At 48.9% G+C, this 19,525-nt stretch overlaps 1 protein-coding gene across 16 annotated transcripts in view; it reads right to left on the bottom strand.

Moving 5' to 3' along the window:
* The window catches only part of LOC119388286 (SH2 domain-containing adapter protein D), a 103,751-nt gene that overhangs the window by 45,026 nt on the left and 39,200 nt on the right, over positions 1-19,525 (bottom strand). For 7 of the 16 annotated variants that reach the window (XM_037655980.2, XM_037655976.2, XM_049413900.1 and 4 more), the window contains one exon: positions 8,426-8,556. The exons of 2 other annotated variants lie outside the window; for them this stretch is intronic. In XM_037655980.2, coding sequence (XP_037511908.1) covers positions 8,426-8,556 — 131 coding nt within the window. Of the gene's footprint in view, positions 1-8,425; positions 8,570-19,525 lie in introns of all 16 variants that reach the window. 7 more of the 16 variants (XM_049413899.1, XM_037655977.2, XM_037655973.2 and 4 more) reach the window with 2 other exon arrangements.

Genomic DNA, 19,525 nt, shown 5'->3' on the forward strand with positions numbered 1-19,525 from the left:
AACTTTTGTGATACTGCCTTGTTGCTTTCGACTCACTTCATTCTCTTGTCATTTCGCCAGTATTGAAACACTCTTATGATTGTATGTGCAGTAATCTTTCAGGGCAATGCATTGTACTCATTGTGTGTAACAAAACATTGCAATAGTCTGAGAAGAGTATTGCACATTTGATGTGTTATCAGATGTGTTATGTGCTGTATACCTAAAAGGAACAATGTGAGGTATGCAGCGTGCTCTCCATAGAAGGCAGTACAATACAACTGCTCTTTTATGCCGAGACACCTACACCTACTTCCAAAATCATAAATACTAAAATTTACAAAATAGTGATTCGCAACAGTTACTTTCAGGTTACAACAGTACATATAGCGAGCACTCAAGTGAGCGAAAAGTATTGTGGCCTACAGTCTGTCGAGCGTTCGTTTTTGAGAGCCATAATTAGTGCACCTCACAAGCAGCTACGTCATGTGGATGCGAGTTTAAGGAATGAACATCTTTTAATATGTACTGATGGGCTAGTTGGTGAGCCATGATTTTCGAATAGGCAGCGCATAAAAGGGCAACAAATACGCACACATAAGACTCAAACACAAGCGCTGTCAGCGCTTGTGTTTGCGTCTTTTATGTGTGCGTATTTGTTGCCCTTTTGTGTGCTGCCTATTCGGAAAACATCTTTTAAATGTACAGAACATCCAGCCTTAATATCCATACAACGTACTGAGAGCGTGATCTGGGTGCATTTTAGATGATCTATAGTACATCCGTGAAATGTCATGTGGAGAAATGTAGATATCCAGAAGATGTACTGAATATCCCGAGACTAGCATTCTATGGATATCTAATGGACATTCATGGTTTACTGGGAAGAGGTCGCACGAGAGGATTCTGAAATGGTAGCGCACGTGGTAAAAGGTAGCGCCTTTTCCATCCTGTGGCATATAAGCATCATTTGCCGGCGGGAAGCGCGCGTGAGCCATCGTCCAAGTGCGCGCTATCTGCTACTCACCGAACATCGCAGGCCCGACGCAGTAACGAAAGTCTTCATCGCGCAAGTGCTTGTTGGACACAAGACTCGTAGCCGATGGCTATATATATATTCTTGCTGGTTCTTAGCTTTACAACCTATGCTTCACGCAGTTTCTTCTCCCGCGGTTACCGGTGCAGGCTGACACGTACTGGGCTCCGTTGCATAAGCCCGGCACTGCGGCACCGAGCGGTAGAGCCCCATGTTCGTCGCCTTCGAAGGCAACCACTCTATTACAATGGTTTCAATTGAGCAGAAAATGCGAGAAAACTTCCGTATTTGAACAAACGGCAGCGCATGTGGTACTTGAAACTCGTTTTCAAAGCACGCGGCAGCGCTCCACAAGCAGCCGACGCGGCCGCTGAGACCACGTGATCCTGCCAAGCATGTCACGCCGACGGTGGCGCCGGCGTCTCCAGTGGTGGGCCTCGAGGCCAATATGCTGTCGTGGAGATATCGCGGCGCCCCGTGAGTAGCTTAATGGGTGTTCTTCCGCGCCCCTGTTCCAGCTGCGAGGCGCTGCGTTTGTATTTGCAAGTGAGGGCATCTAATTCGAGTAGCTTGGGTTGCACAGCTTCCTTGATTGAGGTCAAGCTTTGTTCCTGGATTTCTTGTATTGATGACGAATATTGGCCCCGTATTTGTTGTAGCCCCTCGCTAATCTGTTGTTTTATGAGTGGTGTGAGCATCTTGACAACTGTATTAACAATTTGTTCAATCAGGTCTTGGTGAGGTGTTCCGCCTGGGTCAAGCGGGGGAGCCTGAGTGTCTGTTTCCATGGTTCCCGTTGCGGGTTGAAGCTGGGTTGTGCTGGGTGGCGGTTGACTTGTTGTCCATGACTTCAGTACTCGTTCTAACTGCTCTAGCTTGCGTTGTTGTTTCGCGAGTACCTGTTGTTGCGTGGCTACCATCTTTTGGAGCTGTGTGACTGTTTGTGCGTCATCATTTCTAGCTTGGGTGGGAGCAACAATCTCTGCCCAGCTTACCGTTGGTACGAGACTGACAACGCTGGTAGCGACACCTGATGATGCATAGCCTAACCAGAGACCTACAAAATAACATTGCAGTGACTTACCCGCTTATGACTCTGTGTAAAGCATTAGCAGTGAGATAATTAGCAACTCACAGTCATTGCTTTTTTTCTTGACAAGAACAGCAATGCGACGGAAAAAACAGAAAAAATACTGTAGTTGGACAAAACGCCACAAGATGTCGCTATAGGCTCCGCGGCGCTAGAGTCACTGGAAAATCAGAGTACCGCAAAGGTAGGCTGCACGCGGGCAACATTGAGCGGCGGCGGCCATTTCCCTTCCAGACCGTCCGGCGCGTTGCTAGCGTGTGTTGAGAAGTGACCGATCTTTTAGCCTCGGTGCCGTGTTACGCTCGGCGGAACGGCATTATGTGTGTGTGTTTCTTCAAGAGGATATTAGAAGTGACTTCGAGTCATCGACAGGTATAGACTGACTGCGCGGTTAGCGGTGTAACTAATGAAACGTACGGCGAATGTTGCCATGTGCTCGCGAACTCTCTTCATGGCTTCATCGGTCTCTTTTCGTGTCACGCCCGTGTGTGTCCGCTAGGTCCGGAGCTGTAAACATAGTTGCATTAGCGCAGCGACATCGTGCGAGATGCCATTTGCCTCGACATTTGGTGAATCTTGACTGTTTGCGCTAGCTTTGCAGTCGGTGTTCAGGTTCACTGCACTCGAGAACGTTATCGAACAACATCGAGAACATTCAACATTGCGTCCTTCGACTGATTGCTGACGCATAGCTTGCTTGCGCACCATGCTTGCTGTTCAGTTTGTTGATATGTGTAATAGAAGTTGTGTGTGTACGGTAATTGGAAGTTGTGCGCGACGTCTTGATTCGGAACGCCAGCAGCCGAACGCACGGGCGAATCGGCGTGCGGTAGGTAAAGGGGTATTCAGACGGGGGAGAAATGCTCGGGGGGTAAAGGCGGAGCCTAGTGACGTCAGCTCGCGAGGAGAAGTCTCCACAAATGCCCCCCACTCACACGGACGAGGCAAACGGAGGGGGAGACCAGTGTTACTAGACTACTCTGGTGGCTTGCACCACCCGTTTGACGAGCTGCTGACGACGAGCTGCAGACGACCATCCAGCTGCAGACTGGACACCCACTGCCGCTCTCTGCAGGAGCAAGTGCAACAATGTGGCCAAACAAGAGCCCGAAATTCCGCCACATCCCCCACCGCAGGGGGATCGTTTGTCCTTTCGGGGAAAACGTCCCCGTCTCCTCCGAGGAGGCGCGGGGGGGTCACGCCCACTCGCTAATCCGTGACGTCGCGGTCACGGGATACGCAATCCCCCCGCCTCCCCCGAGCATTCCTCCCCCGTCTGAATACCCCTTAAGGTGCATCTTATCTTGCGATAAGTAGAAAATAGGTCATCAAAAATGATTGACATCACTACTTAATTGTTTCATTTCCTATTTCATGTCTCCTTAATATTCCCAACGTTACAATGAATTTGCAAATATTTTGCTGTGTTCCGACAAACAGATTTTTTTGGCGTTGCCATTGCGTAAACAGCTGGGGTTCGGTTTCTACACTGCTGCATTTTTTTTTCATAATTCACTCTTATTAAAACTACCTCGGCACGGTGGTTTATGTTCTTTTGATCGGAAATCGCACATCCCGGAATTTTTAAAGCACATGCTACTGCAACACAGTATGTATATAGACCTAGGGCTCGCATAAAATCGACTCCCTCAATGCGTGGGATCTGCCTTTTTTTTTTTTTTTTTGCTGTGACCATTTCTCACCCACTATACAGTACTTTAAGGGTGCGCACGGCGCAATGCAGCATTAGCAGCATTTCTTGCAACAAATTTAAATATACGCTTGATAGTTAACATTGCCCTATACCAAGTTTATAGTTCCACGCTTCTGTTTTGTGCAATAGGCAAATAATCGCGCCACAATTGCCTTCAAGGTATACGAGTAAACAGTTATTATTTTAATATATCTTCGATTTCGCTCTCGTGCGTGACACGCTTATAACTCGGATAGCATGCGTAATCTGTTCAACAGATCGAGATATAAACAGCCGAGCAAATAGAAAGGTATGTAGTTTTCAATATCGCTGACCATAGCGAACCGAAAAGGTGAAGTATCCTGTCGCATAAGATCTTTTCTAGCAAAGTTAGTGCAGTTCACTGCAGGAAGGAGTGTTATTCGAGGGGGGCGAATTCATTCCGGCCAACTATGCAGCCACGTAGAACGGCGCTCTTTGACATTCATTTTTCCCACACGGCTTGCAAAAATAAACGAGATTCCCAGAGTAGCTCACCAGTAACGTTCGTTTGCTGGTGAGCTACTCTCTTCTGGCATCTGCATGCAGTGGCGTAGCCAGGGGGTGGCACACCGGGCCCGTGCCCTCCCCCCCCTTGAATTTTTTTCCCGTGGCATTCATAGCACGAAATAACACTCGACCGCATCTGCCTGCCAGGCCCCCACTTCAGATCAAGAAGGTCCCCCCCCCCCCCCCCCCCCCCCCAGAAAAAATGTCTGCTTACGCCCCTGTTTGCGTGACGCGTTTAAAAGAGCGACGAAGTACCTCTGGGGACCATGGTCTGCATTGAACGCGTCTGCACCCAAAGCGCTTGGAAGGGATATGACGGCGAGAGGTCACGTGATGCGGGTAAGCCAATCGCGGCGGCGCGCGGGAAACAGATGCGATACTCTGAAATTTTTCCAGTGACTCTACGCGGCGCGGCTACTGCTACTGCTGCAGCCGTCAACAGCACCAGGTAACCAGGTATCTGCAAACGTTAGGAAGTCTACAGACGAACTAAAGCTCTCTGCTGCCGGGACCAAGGAGGTTCTATAGAACCTCTGGAGTGGCAGTCCCGGCCGCCGCCAACGGGAGCAAGTGAAGCCGCCGGCAGCCATGTAGCTAGAGGAAAAACAGGGCGCGACCGCCATAGACGGCAATGGAATACGCGCGGCGCGCGCGTTGGTTTGCAGCCCCACAATCAAAAAATGAGATGGAAACTGCTTTGAAGTTACACCCACGAACAGTTGCCTCTTCTCGTTTATGAAACAAATAATGTCATACACCCATTGTCAGCTGGAGACTTTCAGAATAATCTGTTGTCGAAGGGGTGCTTCGTATATCGAGCGCGCTGGCGCACTATAATTACATATGTGTTACTAGGAACTGGGTTTTTGTGATGTAACGGCGTCAGTGTTCAAGGAGTAACCACAAGCTAACGCGGAACGCACTTATTCTCTTTACATAAGCACACATATCCATCACGCGAACATTTGGCCAGAAGGAGCATTCGCAAGCATTAACCTACGTAGGCGACGTGTGTCATCACGGCAAGCGCAGTGCGCACAGCCTCGAAACGAGGTAGCTCTCGCCCTATCAGACTAGACGCATGAAAAAATAAAGCAGCCGCGTCCTTCGGTGTTTCGGTTCCGCTTTGGTAGGATTTCAAAAGAGTTACATCTTGCTTTTGCCGCAATTTCTTTTTTTCGTAACTATTTGTGTTGAAGCTACGTCAAGGAGGTAGAAACTAACAGGCTTTTGTAGATGCGCTGGGAAAGCAGGAAAAATTGTAGATACACTGCCAGGCCGTCTGCCCCGTTCTGTCGAAGCAGCATTCTGCGAAGTGAATAGAGCAGAGGTGGTTGGTTGGTTGGTTGTTCCTTGGCAACCTGGCGCAACCCTCCGCGGGGGTAGCGGGGGATATCGGCCATGAAACGGGCGGCACCTTATTTTAGAGATAAAATTGTTTTACATGGAGCAGAGCTGGTCGAGCTGGTCACCGTCCTTAGCTCTCTAACTACTTCTTCGACCGGCACGTTCCCATGTAGAACGCTGCGCGCAGTCTTTTGGAAACATGTAACATGGATAATCACGTCATGGAATGTTGCGTTCGCCAATTCCTCGATAAACATGCATCAAATTCGATATCCATGCACCGGATAAATATGCATGCACGCCGCCAATCTTGACTTGCAAGAAAAACACCAGAAAGCTCGGAATTCTAAGGGCGTTCAGACTTCCTACTAGTACCAATAATGCTCGGTACGTCCAGCTAGACTGCATCCCATTATTTGGTACTTCGTGCATACGCTTAAAAATCACGTACAACGTCGTGTCAGCGAACCTTTAAAGCGTAAAATTTTCGTCGCTACAACTGCACGCATGTATTACATGTATGCGCACCTTTCAAATGGTTTCCAGTTTAACAGCATGCCATATTGCGTAGTGGACAGATAACTGCCCTCCGGCGGGCGTAAGCGGGATTGGTATGCCTTGAGAACACGTTGTTGCCCGATATAAATACGAGTCAATAAAGCATACATCATGTCACTTGCATGTTACGCATAAACACTGTTACAGAGTGCCAATGTTGTGATTTCACAGAACTTGCTACTTTACAAATAGCACGTCTAATGCTGTGGCTACTCCAAGCCTCACGGAAAACGTCGCCTTAGTTGGACGATGACGACAAGAATAAAATCGCAGCTACCAGCGAGACTAGCAAAGTGAATCGAGCTTTTCTTTTTTACACTCCTCCCAGCTCTTTCGTCCATCGCCACACTAGATAAGCAACGTAGTTTGACGATCGAGGAAACACGCACGTACAACGCTGAACACAGCAGACTAAACAGCAGCGCTGACAACATGGCAAAAGCTAGCCAGTGACATCACTGGCTCTCGCAGTCACCCGATAGTATTTGTTAACGAGCAGACCAACACGGGGCCACCGAGTGCTCTTCGAAATCGAAACTGCCTCCGGTCGTAACATGCGAGCATATAACTAAACATTCGTCTCGCGCTGGGGCAAATGAGTTTCGTTGCCGCTATTAAAGGGACCCTGAAACGGTTTTGACGATTTTATACGAACACATTGAGCCGGTAGAGCAAGTCCTAAGGATCATTTACAGACCGATTTAAGCTCTGTGCGTAAACTGTGTAATTTATTACAAGGCTTTAAAGATGCGAATCGCCACCAATCACAGCGGCTCAGCCAAACGCGTTTTCAAACCGCCCACTTCCAGTGCGCGTCGTATTGGAAGCGCGACGTCACGCAGGCGGCTGATCTGATTGGATATGTCCAGTACACGTCACTGAACCTCCTGTGGGCAGCGAGCGTCGTCTGCCTGTGTTACAACGTACTCCGTGTTGACGTGAGCTGAGCGACAGTGTTTATCTCGAGGTTTCTTTTCTTGGACATAATTAATTGCCCTAGCTGTGTTGTGTACCACATTGTAAAGCTGCGACATCGTGCAATGTTCGTGAGGCATCTGGCGAGCGGAATCCCTTCAGCTCGTCGCTGCAATGAGCATCGCGCTCTCGCTATCCGTTCAACGCCACGATCCATGTTTTTGTGGCTGTAACTGTACCCCTGAAGACACAACAACATTGCCCGAGTTTACGCGTATCGGTGATCGTTCTCGAATTATGTTTGTTTGTCCGCATGCTTTTGCAGATTGTCGCCGTACAGGAGAATAAAATAAGATCTGCTGGTAGTGTGGCGGCGCCTGTCGGAGCAGATACCAACCACTCCGCGAGCTTCGTCTTTGTTGGGCCTCCGAGATTGCGCGCAACCCGTCGGCGCACATGGCTGGGCGAAGCTATAGTGTTCTAGACTTTAGCGAAGCTCACCGTCGAGTGCGCTCATGAGAGCGCTGCGATCGCCGGCGATGTCAGGGTGTCTGTGAGTTGAGGGTGCAAGGCAGTGGTGAGGAGGAGGGTATAGATATAAATTCCGTAGCGGCCTTGGTACACAGTGCGTCGCTTAATTTCTGGTGCGAATGATTTGGGGATGCTCCTGCCTAAACCCTGTCAAAACTTCAAAAACCCGTTTCAGGGTCCCTTTAACGAGTCAGGCCATTCATTAAGAGCAAAACACAGAGGTTCACAAATTTTCTGTCACCACTCCTTTAAGGGGACTCATGGTAGGGTCAAGCATATCCCACCAATTTCTCACGTTTTTGTTTTATAGTAGAATCGAAAAAAACTTTAACATAGGCACGCTCGCGGGCGCCAGCCAATACATAGGGCCGGCGCCCGAACCGCAGCCTAGTCTGCGTGCCGTGCGCAGAGTGTAAAGCCGGCCGGCAGAGGATATAGAGGAGGAAAGCCCGGTAGTGGAGCAGAGTGTCGCTACTTTCTATATTAAGAGATGTTAATATCGTCAAGAGCCTGCACATTAAACAGCAGGACACACCTGACTGCGTAAAAGTACACGGCAGACTTGGCGCCCTGCTTAAATCATTCAAAGCTGTGTGCACATCTATGGGTGTGACAACAATGTCATTTTTAAATGGGTTTCTGTCTGTACAGGAGACAAAAAATCCGGAGAGCCCTACGATTTTTCCAGTCTTGCCTGAACCCTGTAGGAAAGTTCACGGCCACTCACCAGGCCTCTCAGGCTTCGCACTGTGTTGGGGAGGCCAGCCAACGGGCTCATAGTCTCCAGCCTGCAGTGGCACCTCATATCCAGAGTCATCTTCGAAGTCTGTATCCCAACTCCAACTGTCATCGTCTGTCCTGCACACATACACTTTAATGCAAGAGATCTAGTTTAGAACTCAAGCTGCATGTACATTTAGCAGTGATTTCAAGCACCGTTTCAACAGCGGAGCTGTTCTAGGGCGACAACAGGTGAGTGCCGAGGGTGGCCACGCTCCGGTTACGAGATGCACCCAAAGAACTGCCTTGGTCGCGGACGAAGCGGTAGCCGCACACTGAAAGCGCAGCTCGAGCAAGCCGAAACGTGTGGTGCGTGTGGTGGTGACTGTGCCATAAGGGTAGTGATGGGATGGGGCTGGTGGTGGCGGGCACCCAGTCTCGCACAAAATCGCAAAACATGACAGAAAATCCCAAGAGAAACACAGGAGAACTGAAGCTCTGCTGTTTTTGCAGATTTCACACTAGGTTGAACTGGGGTAATCTTTTTATGTAATTCCCACCATCACGCAATGTAAGATGGATCCATTCTCAGTCCATAACATGCAACCTCAAAAACACTTGACAATGCAAGCGCAAAGTGACGCAGGGCTACCTGGGAACACAGACAGGGGCCAAGAAGAGTATGATGCGTTCAACACAGCACCACAATTTTTGTGGTTTCAGTAACTTTTGGCTCTTGACACCCTTTAATAGGGTCTGAAGAGCCTTCACATCCTCTAATAGGACGAGCTGCTCGTTCAAAGAAGGCTTGTTGCAATGTCCTTTGCTGACAACGTCCCTTTCATAGGAGCCAGAAAAAGCATTTACACACGAGTGACACTAAAGCTCTTCCTATGCCTCTTGCTTTCTTATGTACATGCACATCCAAAAACTGTATCTTCCAGGGAGTAAGCTCTGCTCCGTGAGTGTATCTTACTACTGCAGTAATAACCTCCCAGCCTAAGGATTCCAAATGCTATAGTGCAAGCTACACAAAGCGAGATGCACCTTGACTCTGAAAATGTGGCCCACTGCAGGGTCCAGTGCAAGGTAATGCCTCCTATGAATAGCACTAATATGGCAACAAAGAAACCAACTAAGGCAGTGGTCCCGAATGTTATCACCAGCGAGAGCCCATTCCTCACAATCCCATTTACAAAAAAAAACAAAAAAAAAACTTGGAGGACGCTTGAGCTTCGCCTTCAAGAGTAGAACACGATATATCGTAATCGAACCCGTGCTGCAAGGAAATGAATGCCTGTGCGCATGTAAATTGGCTGTTTCAAACTATATCCTAGAATGCCTACTGCAAGTACATTCGCGAAGTGCCACTACCCCATAATTCTTCCTTTTGCAAATTAGCGAAGTGTCCACTATGCGTCTGCAAAGTGCAATACGCACCTGCGCAGCTACACACTTTGTAATCGGTGCGCAGCTTTCAACCACCCACTCGTGGCACAGTTCACGTGTTTTGACGCCTGGTGTGATTCTACAGCTCTGTCGCGCAATATTAAATACGTTAAGGAGACTCCTCCCACTGCATGACATTCTTATAGGCCTAGTGCACTGCAGCTTTGAAGCTAGAGTTACTGTATATGCTACCTTACACAGTAACTATTTGAACCGAACAGGCAGCGCCACTACACGCCCGCGGCGGAAAAGATGGTACTGTTGCTTGTCACTCCCAGGCGCGCAGTCAAGGTAGAAACGCATGGCTCCTCGGCCGAAAGGATGTAAAGACGTCGCAGAAGTACGGCACTTTTTTGTACATCCGCGTGCATGGCTGGCACAAGAGCTGTAGGAACACCGTTCAGAAGCAACTAGCTTTAAAATTCTGCCAGGTTACCACAGAAGTCGGACGAAAATGAAAGACAACTATCTACCGCAGCTGTGCGGCGCGTAAGTAACGCTCCGAATTCCATCCATTAAGGCGCGTTTACACTAGAGCGACACGACACCGACGCAGACACGAGGCAGACGCAGACGGTCGGCCGACGACAACCCCGACGCCTCCAAAGACAGCATGTCGTAGTAGTGTAACATGATGGCAGACCAAAAACACCAGCAAAATGCATCGGGAGACTGGTCGTGGGCAGGTCGTCGGGAGATCTGTGGTCGAGCGAAAATTTGCCCATGTTTCTTCGAACGTCGAAGGGGGAGATCCCCCTCGACATCCTCGGGCATTTGACAATGGGCATCTCACGCACCCCTCCGACGTCTTTTCTTTGCTTCCCTTTGTCTGTACGCACCACCGTTCCCCGACGCCGGAAGGGGTGGTGGGGGCCGCGCCGCTACACCGAGAGGGACAATGGTAGAGGAGCGAGGACGGCCTAAATAGGCCTCCCAAGCTCGGCCAGGGGGCGCTGCGTCGCACACGTTTCGCCGCCTTTCTTGCAAAAACCGGTCGCTTCTCTCCCCGCACCTTCCTTTAGGCCTCCCAAGCTCGGCCAGGGGGCGTTGCGTCGCACGCGTTTCGCCGCCTTTCTTGCAAAAACCGGTCGCTTCTCTCCCCGCACCTTCCTTTAGGTATATTAGGCCTCCCAAGCTCGGCCAGGGGGCGCTGCGTCGCACGCGTTTCGCCGCCTTTCTTGCAAAAACCGGTCGCTCCTCTCCCCGCACCTTTCTTTAGGCCTCCCAAGCTCGGCCAGGGGGCGCTGCGTCGCACGCGTTTCGCCGCCTTTCTTGCAAAAACCGGTCGCCTCTCCCCGCACCTGCCTTCTGACTGCGCTGTCTCAGCACGTTCCCGCACCCTGCACGCGCTGTTCTCTGCTCGCCGCGCACGTGCAGCTTCACGTGTCGCTTCCTCTGAAGGCTTAGAAAGATCCCAGAGATGGAAAAAACGTTTTCACGGTGGGAATCTCACCAGAGCAGGACGGTTGATCGACCACCTTTTCGGGACCGAGCAGGTCGTCAAGGGCGATGCTGTTTGTGCGAGCGCTACGTGCGTGCCGATGCTGAACGGGCACATTTCTTTGACATGAATAGGGAGGTGACTGCGCGAGTTCTGTAATTATGTTACCGGTAAAACGCACATTCGTTGCGGCAGTCGTGTCTACTCGGAGCTGTCAGCAAACATCCAGCACGCTTTCGCGTGCGTTTTCTATTGACAACTTTTCGATTGCATGGATGCCAAGTTTGTCGTGCGGCTTTAAATTTATTATGAGCTCAGTGTGAAGAGCATAAATTTACATCTGTCCTGTTGATTCACTGGCTGCATCGCAATGCGCAGTGTTCAGTTTCGTGGGAGTTTCACTTTTACCGAGGTTTGCATCGAATGATAACAACGTCGGATCGCAAGTTTAATGTCACCTTGGATTTTTTTAGAGCTCCCTTTGACAGCATAATGATACGCGCAAAAGAAAAATTCATGCCCACTTCGACCATACATGTTTCTTGCAGAGGCGTTTCATTTCGAATAATATCGACGCCTGATCACGCACCGTGTTCGCTTATTCTAACGTCGCTTTGCTTGTTTCGACAGCTCGCTTGGTCAGCATCATACTATACAGGGGCGTAGCCAGGGGAGGGGGGGGGGGGGGTTGGGGGGTTCAAACCCTCCCCGAAAGTTTTCAATTTTGCTTGCGTATATGTACACGCACACATACAAACGCACGCACGAACATGAAGTATGGTTCGACCCCCCCCCCCCCCCCGCCCCGAAAAAAATTTCTCGCTACGCCCCTGATACTATACAATACCCACTGGGTTTACGCATGTTTATGATTATGCCGAGATTTGTGCCCAATGATAAGCGCATCTGAATTCGCGAAGCCACCGAAAATTTAATTGCCGCCTTGGTGGGGGACTTCGGATTAATTTCGGCCACCTGGGGTTATTTAACGTGTACGTAAATCTAAGTACGCCGTTGTTACTGCATTTCGCTCCCATAGAAATGCAGCTGCCGTATGCGTGAATCGAACCCATGACCACGATATTAGCAGCGCAAAACTTCAGCCTGCTGAGCAATCACGGCGTGTCGTATGCAAGGCCAATATAAACGCTCAGTGCAAACATGCAGCTTAATTCTGTTTACAGGGAGCCGCGACGGGAAATGTACCGCAATCAGCTGAATTAAACACTTAGTACTCACGGTACGTTATTTAAACTGTGGTGTAATAAGCCCAAATGCTCCGCTGCTGTAACATTACAAATGGTTGACTCGGAAAGCCAGCGCGCAATCTCGAAACGTACAGCGGCTATCTATTTGTTGTAACTTCGGTTCACAAACGCACTTCCCTTTCAAATGAGCACGATCATCGCGTTTCTCCCCGTTAATAGTTCGTAATACTGTGTACGACAAAAACTGCTTCAAGGTGACAAGACCGCGAAAGCATCGCGGCGAACGGCCATAATCCACTCTTGACGCATCTGCGCCTCGCACTGCTTGCTTTGGAAACGGTAGAACATGACGGGAAGTTTTCGGCTCTTCGTCATTTTTAAACTTTTGTGACAGTTCACAATGCAGCAGGACTGCGTGCCTGCTTTCGAGTACGACGAAGGAACGGCACCCATAGCGTGAAAAATGCGAGAAAAAAGCCCCGGGGAGCACGTTCTCCGCGCGCGCAATGGGAAAACCAAGCAAGAGCGACCCGTCCGAGCTACCGGAGCTTTCCCCTCTCTCCGCTGGGGTAGAGTTACTGTATATGCTACCTTTAGGTAGCATATACAGTAACTAAAGGTAGCATATACAGTAACTCTACGCTGGGGCGGTGGACGGCGCTGCGCAAACTTGAGCGTCAGTCTTGAGCGGACAGTCAAGATGATATACAGCGACTGGCAGATATATGCGGAAGGGAATGTGAGGCTCTAGGACTAGGATTTAGTGCAACAAAATGTGGATTGATGGTATTCAATGATCACGAAGACCATGCGGTCTTTATACAGGGCCAAAAAATACCGAGGGTAAGCGAGTACAAGTACCTCGGAGTATGGGTAAATGAGGGGGATAGATATATGGAGGTACAAGAGAAAGCATCGGTAGCAAAGGGAAAGAGGAATGCTGCAATTATGAAGCACAGAGCTTTATGGGGGTACAATAGGTACGAGGTGCTTCGAGGGCTGTGGAAGGGTGTGATGGTCCCGGGGCTTACATTTGGGAACTCAGTGGTGTGCATGAAGTCAGAGGTACAATCAGGAATGGATGTAAATCAAAGGACGGTGGGCCGCCTCGCGTTGGGCGCTCACGGGAAGACGACAAATGAGGCTATAAAGGGTGATATGGGATGGACAGGCTTTGAAGTGCGGGAAGCTCAGAGCAAAATGAGATTCGAAGAGAGGCTGAGGAAAATGAAGAAGAGTAGATGGGCAGAGAAGGTTTTCAGGTATTTGTATAGAAAAAGCGTTGACACGCAGTGGAGAAAAAGAACTAGGAGGCTCACCAGTAAATATACGGCTAGCAGTGCGGGCGATATGGCAACAAGGAGCATTAAGCGGAAGGTCAGAGAGGCGGAGAGGACTTATTGGATGGCAGCGATGGAAAAGAAGCCGGCTCTGAGTAACTACCGAAAGGGAAAAAACGAAATAAGGAGGGAAAGGTTTTATGATAATTCAAGGGGAAGCGCTTTACTGTTTGAAGCAAGGTCGGGCTGCCTTAGAACGCGTAGTTATAAAGCGAGATTCAGTAACGAAGAAGAACAATGTACATGCTGCGGGGGAACTAAGGAAACGATGGAACATGTACTGATTGAATGTGGCGATATTCACCCAGGTATACGTGTGGGCACGAGTCTACATGAAGCCTTGGGTTTTAGGGACAACAATGGAAAGCCGAACACGTCCGCGATAGAAATAAGTAAGAGACGGTTAGAGTATTGGTGGCAGAAAAGTAGAGATAAAGAACAAAAATAAATAATGGGGGGAAAAATAAGGTCATTCTGCCTTAAGAGGCAGAGAGATAGACCGCGAATTTATATTTTTTGGTATAATAACATAGATTTAATCAATGTAAATAAGGTATTAGGCCAACATAAAACAAGGAAGGTTTTTTCTTTTTTTTCTTTTTTTTTTCTCCGAGCCTGGTGGCAGACATGTCACCGCCCCGTTACAGAGGTGGACCTTCCAGAGGTGGACGTTTCGGCCACCGTCACCGGTAGCGTCGACGTCGAGGGACGCCGGCGTACGAAACGCCGGAAAAACGCCGGCAAAAACGCTCTATATGGTTCGGATTGGCTTACTCGCATCACGTGACCTCTCGCCGCCATATCCCTTCCAGGCGCTTTGGGTGCAGGCGCGTTCAATGCAGAGCGTGGCCGGACATTTAGCAGTACCACGGCCCCCAGAAGTACTTCGTTGCTTTTTTTTTACACGCATGCAGACAGGAGCGTAAGCAGATTTTTTTTTTCGGGGAGGGGGGGGGCACCTCCTTTATCTGAAGTGGGGGCCTGGCAGGCAGATGTGGTCGAGTGTCATTTCGTGCTATGTATGCCACGGGAAAAAAATTTCGGGGGCACCCCCTGGCTACGCCACGGCATGCAGATGCCAGAAGAGAGTAGCTCACCAGCAATCGAACGTTACTGGTGAGCTATATACTCTGGGAATCTCCTTTATTTTTGCATGCCGTGTGGGAAAAATTAATGTCAAAGAGCGCCGTTCTACGTGGCTGCACAGTTGGCCAGAATGAATTCGCCCCCCTCGAATAACACTCCTTCCTGCAGTGAACTGCACTAACTTTGCTGGAAAACATCTTATGCGACAGGATACTTCACCTTTTCGGTTCGCTATGGTCAGCGATATTGAAAACTACATACCTTTCTATTTGCTCGGCTGTTTATATCTCGATCTGTTGAACAGATTACGCATGCTATCCGAGTTATAAGCGTGTCACGCACGAGAGCGAAATCGAAGATATATTAAAATAATAACTGTTTACTCGTATACCTTGAAGGCAATTGTGGCGCGATCATTTGCCTATTGCACAAAACAGAAGCGTGGAACTATAAACTTGGTATAGGGCAATGTTAACTATCAAGCGTATATTTAAATTTGTTGCAAGAAATGCTGCTAATGCTCAAATTATTGTTTCTCCGAGCTTTCCATTTTTTTTTCTTCGAATCGAAAGTCACTGCGCCAGCGACGCGTTATGATCGAACGAGAAAGTACACGGAACCGCTGGGCCGAGAGGACAGCATGCGCAACTCTACTACCTAAAGGTAGCATATACAGTAACTCTATTGAGCGTTAGAGTGCCTCGATGTCCTCCTCGCCCAGGGGCGGGCGAGGAGGACATTTAGGCACTCTATTGAGCGTTGGAGGCCTATGAGCAGCAGGTGGTCCCCCGTTTCCAACTTTTGCGCGCAAGTTTAGTCGGCGTAAGGTCCCTGTATTTTTCAAAGGTAGCGCAAACCATTGTCCGAAAAGGAAAGGGAGAATTTACTCCCCGCCCTCTGCGTCTCTCCTCTCTTCTTCGCCCTTTTGTGCTCCCCTATTGGACCAGGCTCGACACGTGACCAGTTATCCCCGATGACCCCTCCGCCTCTTGCCTGGCGCCGGAAAACGACGCCATTAGCGGGCGTAGAAACACCGCCGCACGTGCACGCTGTGCGTGAGCGCGGGCTCAGTTTGCAAGATGTCGTCGGCTGCAGCAAGATGCCAACTTGTTGCGCTGCTGGCTGCTCGAACAGCATTGTCAAGGGTGTCAAGCTTTTTTTTTTTTTTTTTGTGCCTCGTGGAAAGGAAAACCTCAAGCGGCGAGCGATATGGTTCCATTTTATCGGGAGAAAGAATTTCGATTGCCACGACGAGAGGCTTTGTGAGGTAAATCGACCACTATTAAACCCTTTCGCGTATATTTGCCATTCGAACTCTTTTAGATGGAGCTAAGACTCGATACTGATGCCTAAGACGAAAAAAAAAAAAAAAAAGCGGCGTGACATTATCGGCAACGCTTTCTCGCACACTACATTTACAGGGAAAATAATTGTTCTGCAAAAGTTTGCTGCAACGTTTGAGAAAAATATCTTTGCAAGATCTCTGTTTTCTCGCTCAACCCTGGCGCGAGCCGTAGATTTTACAAAATTCATTTGCCAAAACTCGTTAAAAAGCTTACTCTGACAAAGTCGGAGCTGTTCCTTTAGCGCTCATAAATAGAGGGTGGTGATGAGATGTGTATACGATAAAGAAAGAGACATGGCAAATAAGTAGCATCGATCGATCAGCGTAATTTGCTGAACGTAAAAAAAAATTTACTGAGCAATATGCTGCAAAGCTGCCCGTATATGCAAACTATAATTTTAAACGCATGTTTGTTCTCCAACACTAACTTTTTCCCCTGAACTATATGTTTATTTGAAGCAGGTGTAAGTTTTTATTCTTTGTGTTGTCGGTTTTTATATTTTTTTAATAGTTATCCGCATTTCTCAGTGCTTCTAATTCAGTGTTACTGATACTCTGTCTTCAATAATAATAATTATTATAAGACAGTTGCTGCATGTTTCTCTTTGATGCGCTTTATCATTTGTTGTAGTTTTGAGCACTTCGGTTGTATTTCGTTAGGCAAATTACAGAGGGCACATTGGAGGATGTCTGTATATTTCAGAAACACTTCGCGGACGATCAGTTCGAGCCAGTCATCCTTGCGACAAATGGCTGCGAGAAGCTAAGGCCTAATGCGGTTCCTTCCATATTTCTGCAGCGGCCAGTCTGGAAGAGTCTCCAATTAATGAGCACGAGCAGCACACGATGGAACCAAAAAGATATTTACCTGAGGGGGCAACAGAAGCGCGTCAACCCAGTTCGAAATTTAAAAGAATGCGCGCTGAGGGCATTTAGCAAATAGGTGCCTCCGCCGTGTTGTGTGTTCATAATTTGATGTAGCGTCTGATTTTCCGAAATGCGTCTTGTGAACAAACACCACGGTATCCGAAAAGAAAAACGGCAGCTGCAAATACTTTTTGGATTGCGTTTAATATGTTCTGCCTCTTGTTCGCCTGGTGCGAGCGACGCATCCTATACTTATGAACTCAAATACAATGCACAAATGCTAGGTTTTCAAGTTGTCAAAAGAGGTCCCAGGTCCAGAAAGCTGTTCGCGCGTAAGGTGCCGCAACAAGATTTCTTATATATGCCGGCACCAGTGTGCGATTTGGTGCTTATAAAACGCGAAATGATAGCTAATGTACCTACCAACCACAAACTATTTTTACTACACATCTTACGTACGAACAGCTGTGTGAATCTGCGCCCAGAAATGTCGCGTTTCTAAGCAAGTGCAAGCAAGCGCTTCGACGCGCCGCATGCGGGCCGGGCGCGCCTTGGCGAGAAATAATGGCGGCCGGGCGAGGAGGAAACGGCGCTGAGAGGAGGAGTTTGCGCTACCTTTGAGCGCCTTCTGTGTGACAAGAGAATCGGCCGACGAAAGGCTGGGAGCACGAGAAGACGCGGACGGCGTCTTTCGCAGACGATCGGCCGACTGTTGGCGTCGTTGCAGTGTAAATAGGACGACGACACGACAAAAGACACTCCCGGCGACAGTCGGCAGACCGAAATCGGTGTCGTGTCGCTCTAGTGTAAACGCGCCTTAAGTGTCCTTACTCTCGCGTTCTTTTTTCCTTTTTTTATTCATTTTAAATGTATACAAAAATTTACAAGGTCACAAAGAAATAGGGAGATAGCAGGCTGACAATGGCCACCTGGAGGGGCAATGTGCCTGTTTGCGTTTTCTGCTCTCACGCGTGATTCTTGCCAGCCAGAACGGCGAGCAGTGATAGCCGGTGCGGAATCAGACACGCATTTGCAGCGTCCTTTTCGATGGGAACGAAACGAGTTCGATATGGCTTAGTACACGTAAAGCATTGAAAAATCAGAAGCTCACCTCCACTCGTACGTCATAGTCCACTGTTTTCAATTGCACTATGCATTCCCCAATAATGTCGGAAGGTTCCATCGTGCACATCAATTCTTCTTTCAGACCACAAACTGACCACTCGCGTGCAACTTCGTGCGAAGCTACGAGCAACTCCTTTTGAGGCACATGTTATTGCAATTTCAGTCCTACGGAAACCGCAGAACATACACATTCGACGCTTCTTGTCCTCATGTTCGCGCGGGCTGGCGATGCGCTTTCCTAGCAGACGACAACCAGTGACGAAATAATGGGCGCTTGTAGCCTCACTGTCTGTAAAGTGTGTGTGCGCGCGTGCCTGTGTGTGTGCTTGTGGTGTTGAGTGTGTTTGCGTGTGTGTGTGTGGGAGGGGGGGGGGCTACTGTTTTCCGCGTAGTGTCCAAGGGAGGGAACGGAACTTATTTCCTGCGCAAGCAGCTGTAAATTTTTTCTCTGCTTTCCTTTTTTTTTTTTAGTAGGGCTCGCAATGCGGTTTTCACCGAAAATATGGGGAGTCTTTCTGAGGGGGGGTCTTTCTCAAATGCCTTGAGGCAAAATGGGGACGAAGTTTTGTTGAATGCTTAAGTTAAAGGGACACTAAAGGCAAATAACAATTTATGTCACAGTGAAAGCTCAATATATGACGTCTAAAACGGCAATATTATCAACAGCAGTGCCCTACTTACCGAGAAATTAAGCTAAATGTATCACACGACGTGCGCCACGAGTGGGACATTTTGGAAATGATCCCGATGACGTGAGAGCGTCCGACTACAATTAATCACTATTGCCACGTGCCTTTCTTATTATCACTCTTGCTGTATTCGGTTTTCGCCCACAAAGACTGTCAGCAACGCTCAGCGCAAACCGCGCCTTATTGTTCGAGAAGCTTCGCGATTATTGTAGATCGTTTTGTTAAGATTTCGCGCAAGACGCGAACACTCGAGCTTATTCCAGAGTTTGCGCGACAACCAGCGATAATGCTGGAATATTCGACGGCACGTGTATAAATGCCGACGCGCTTCACCGCTTGTCAGTTGATCGACGGTCGACGCTCTGTTCGCCGCTATCAGTGCATAGAGTGTGTATTGCTGTAAATTAACTTTCCGTTCCTCGGCCACAAGTTCGGCCAAATAAAGAGTTTCATCTTGGACACGTCGCCTGCGGTCTTCGTCGACGTCACGACCCCGTGACATCTGGTGGAGGTGCTTTTCCTTCATGTTCCGGACGCCCCCGTCAAGCCGTGAACCC

Source organism: Rhipicephalus sanguineus, chromosome 3 (genome assembly GCF_013339695.2).
Source record: "Rhipicephalus sanguineus isolate Rsan-2018 chromosome 3, BIME_Rsan_1.4, whole genome shotgun sequence".
Classification (NCBI taxonomy): domain Eukaryota; kingdom Metazoa; phylum Arthropoda; class Arachnida; order Ixodida; family Ixodidae; genus Rhipicephalus; species Rhipicephalus sanguineus.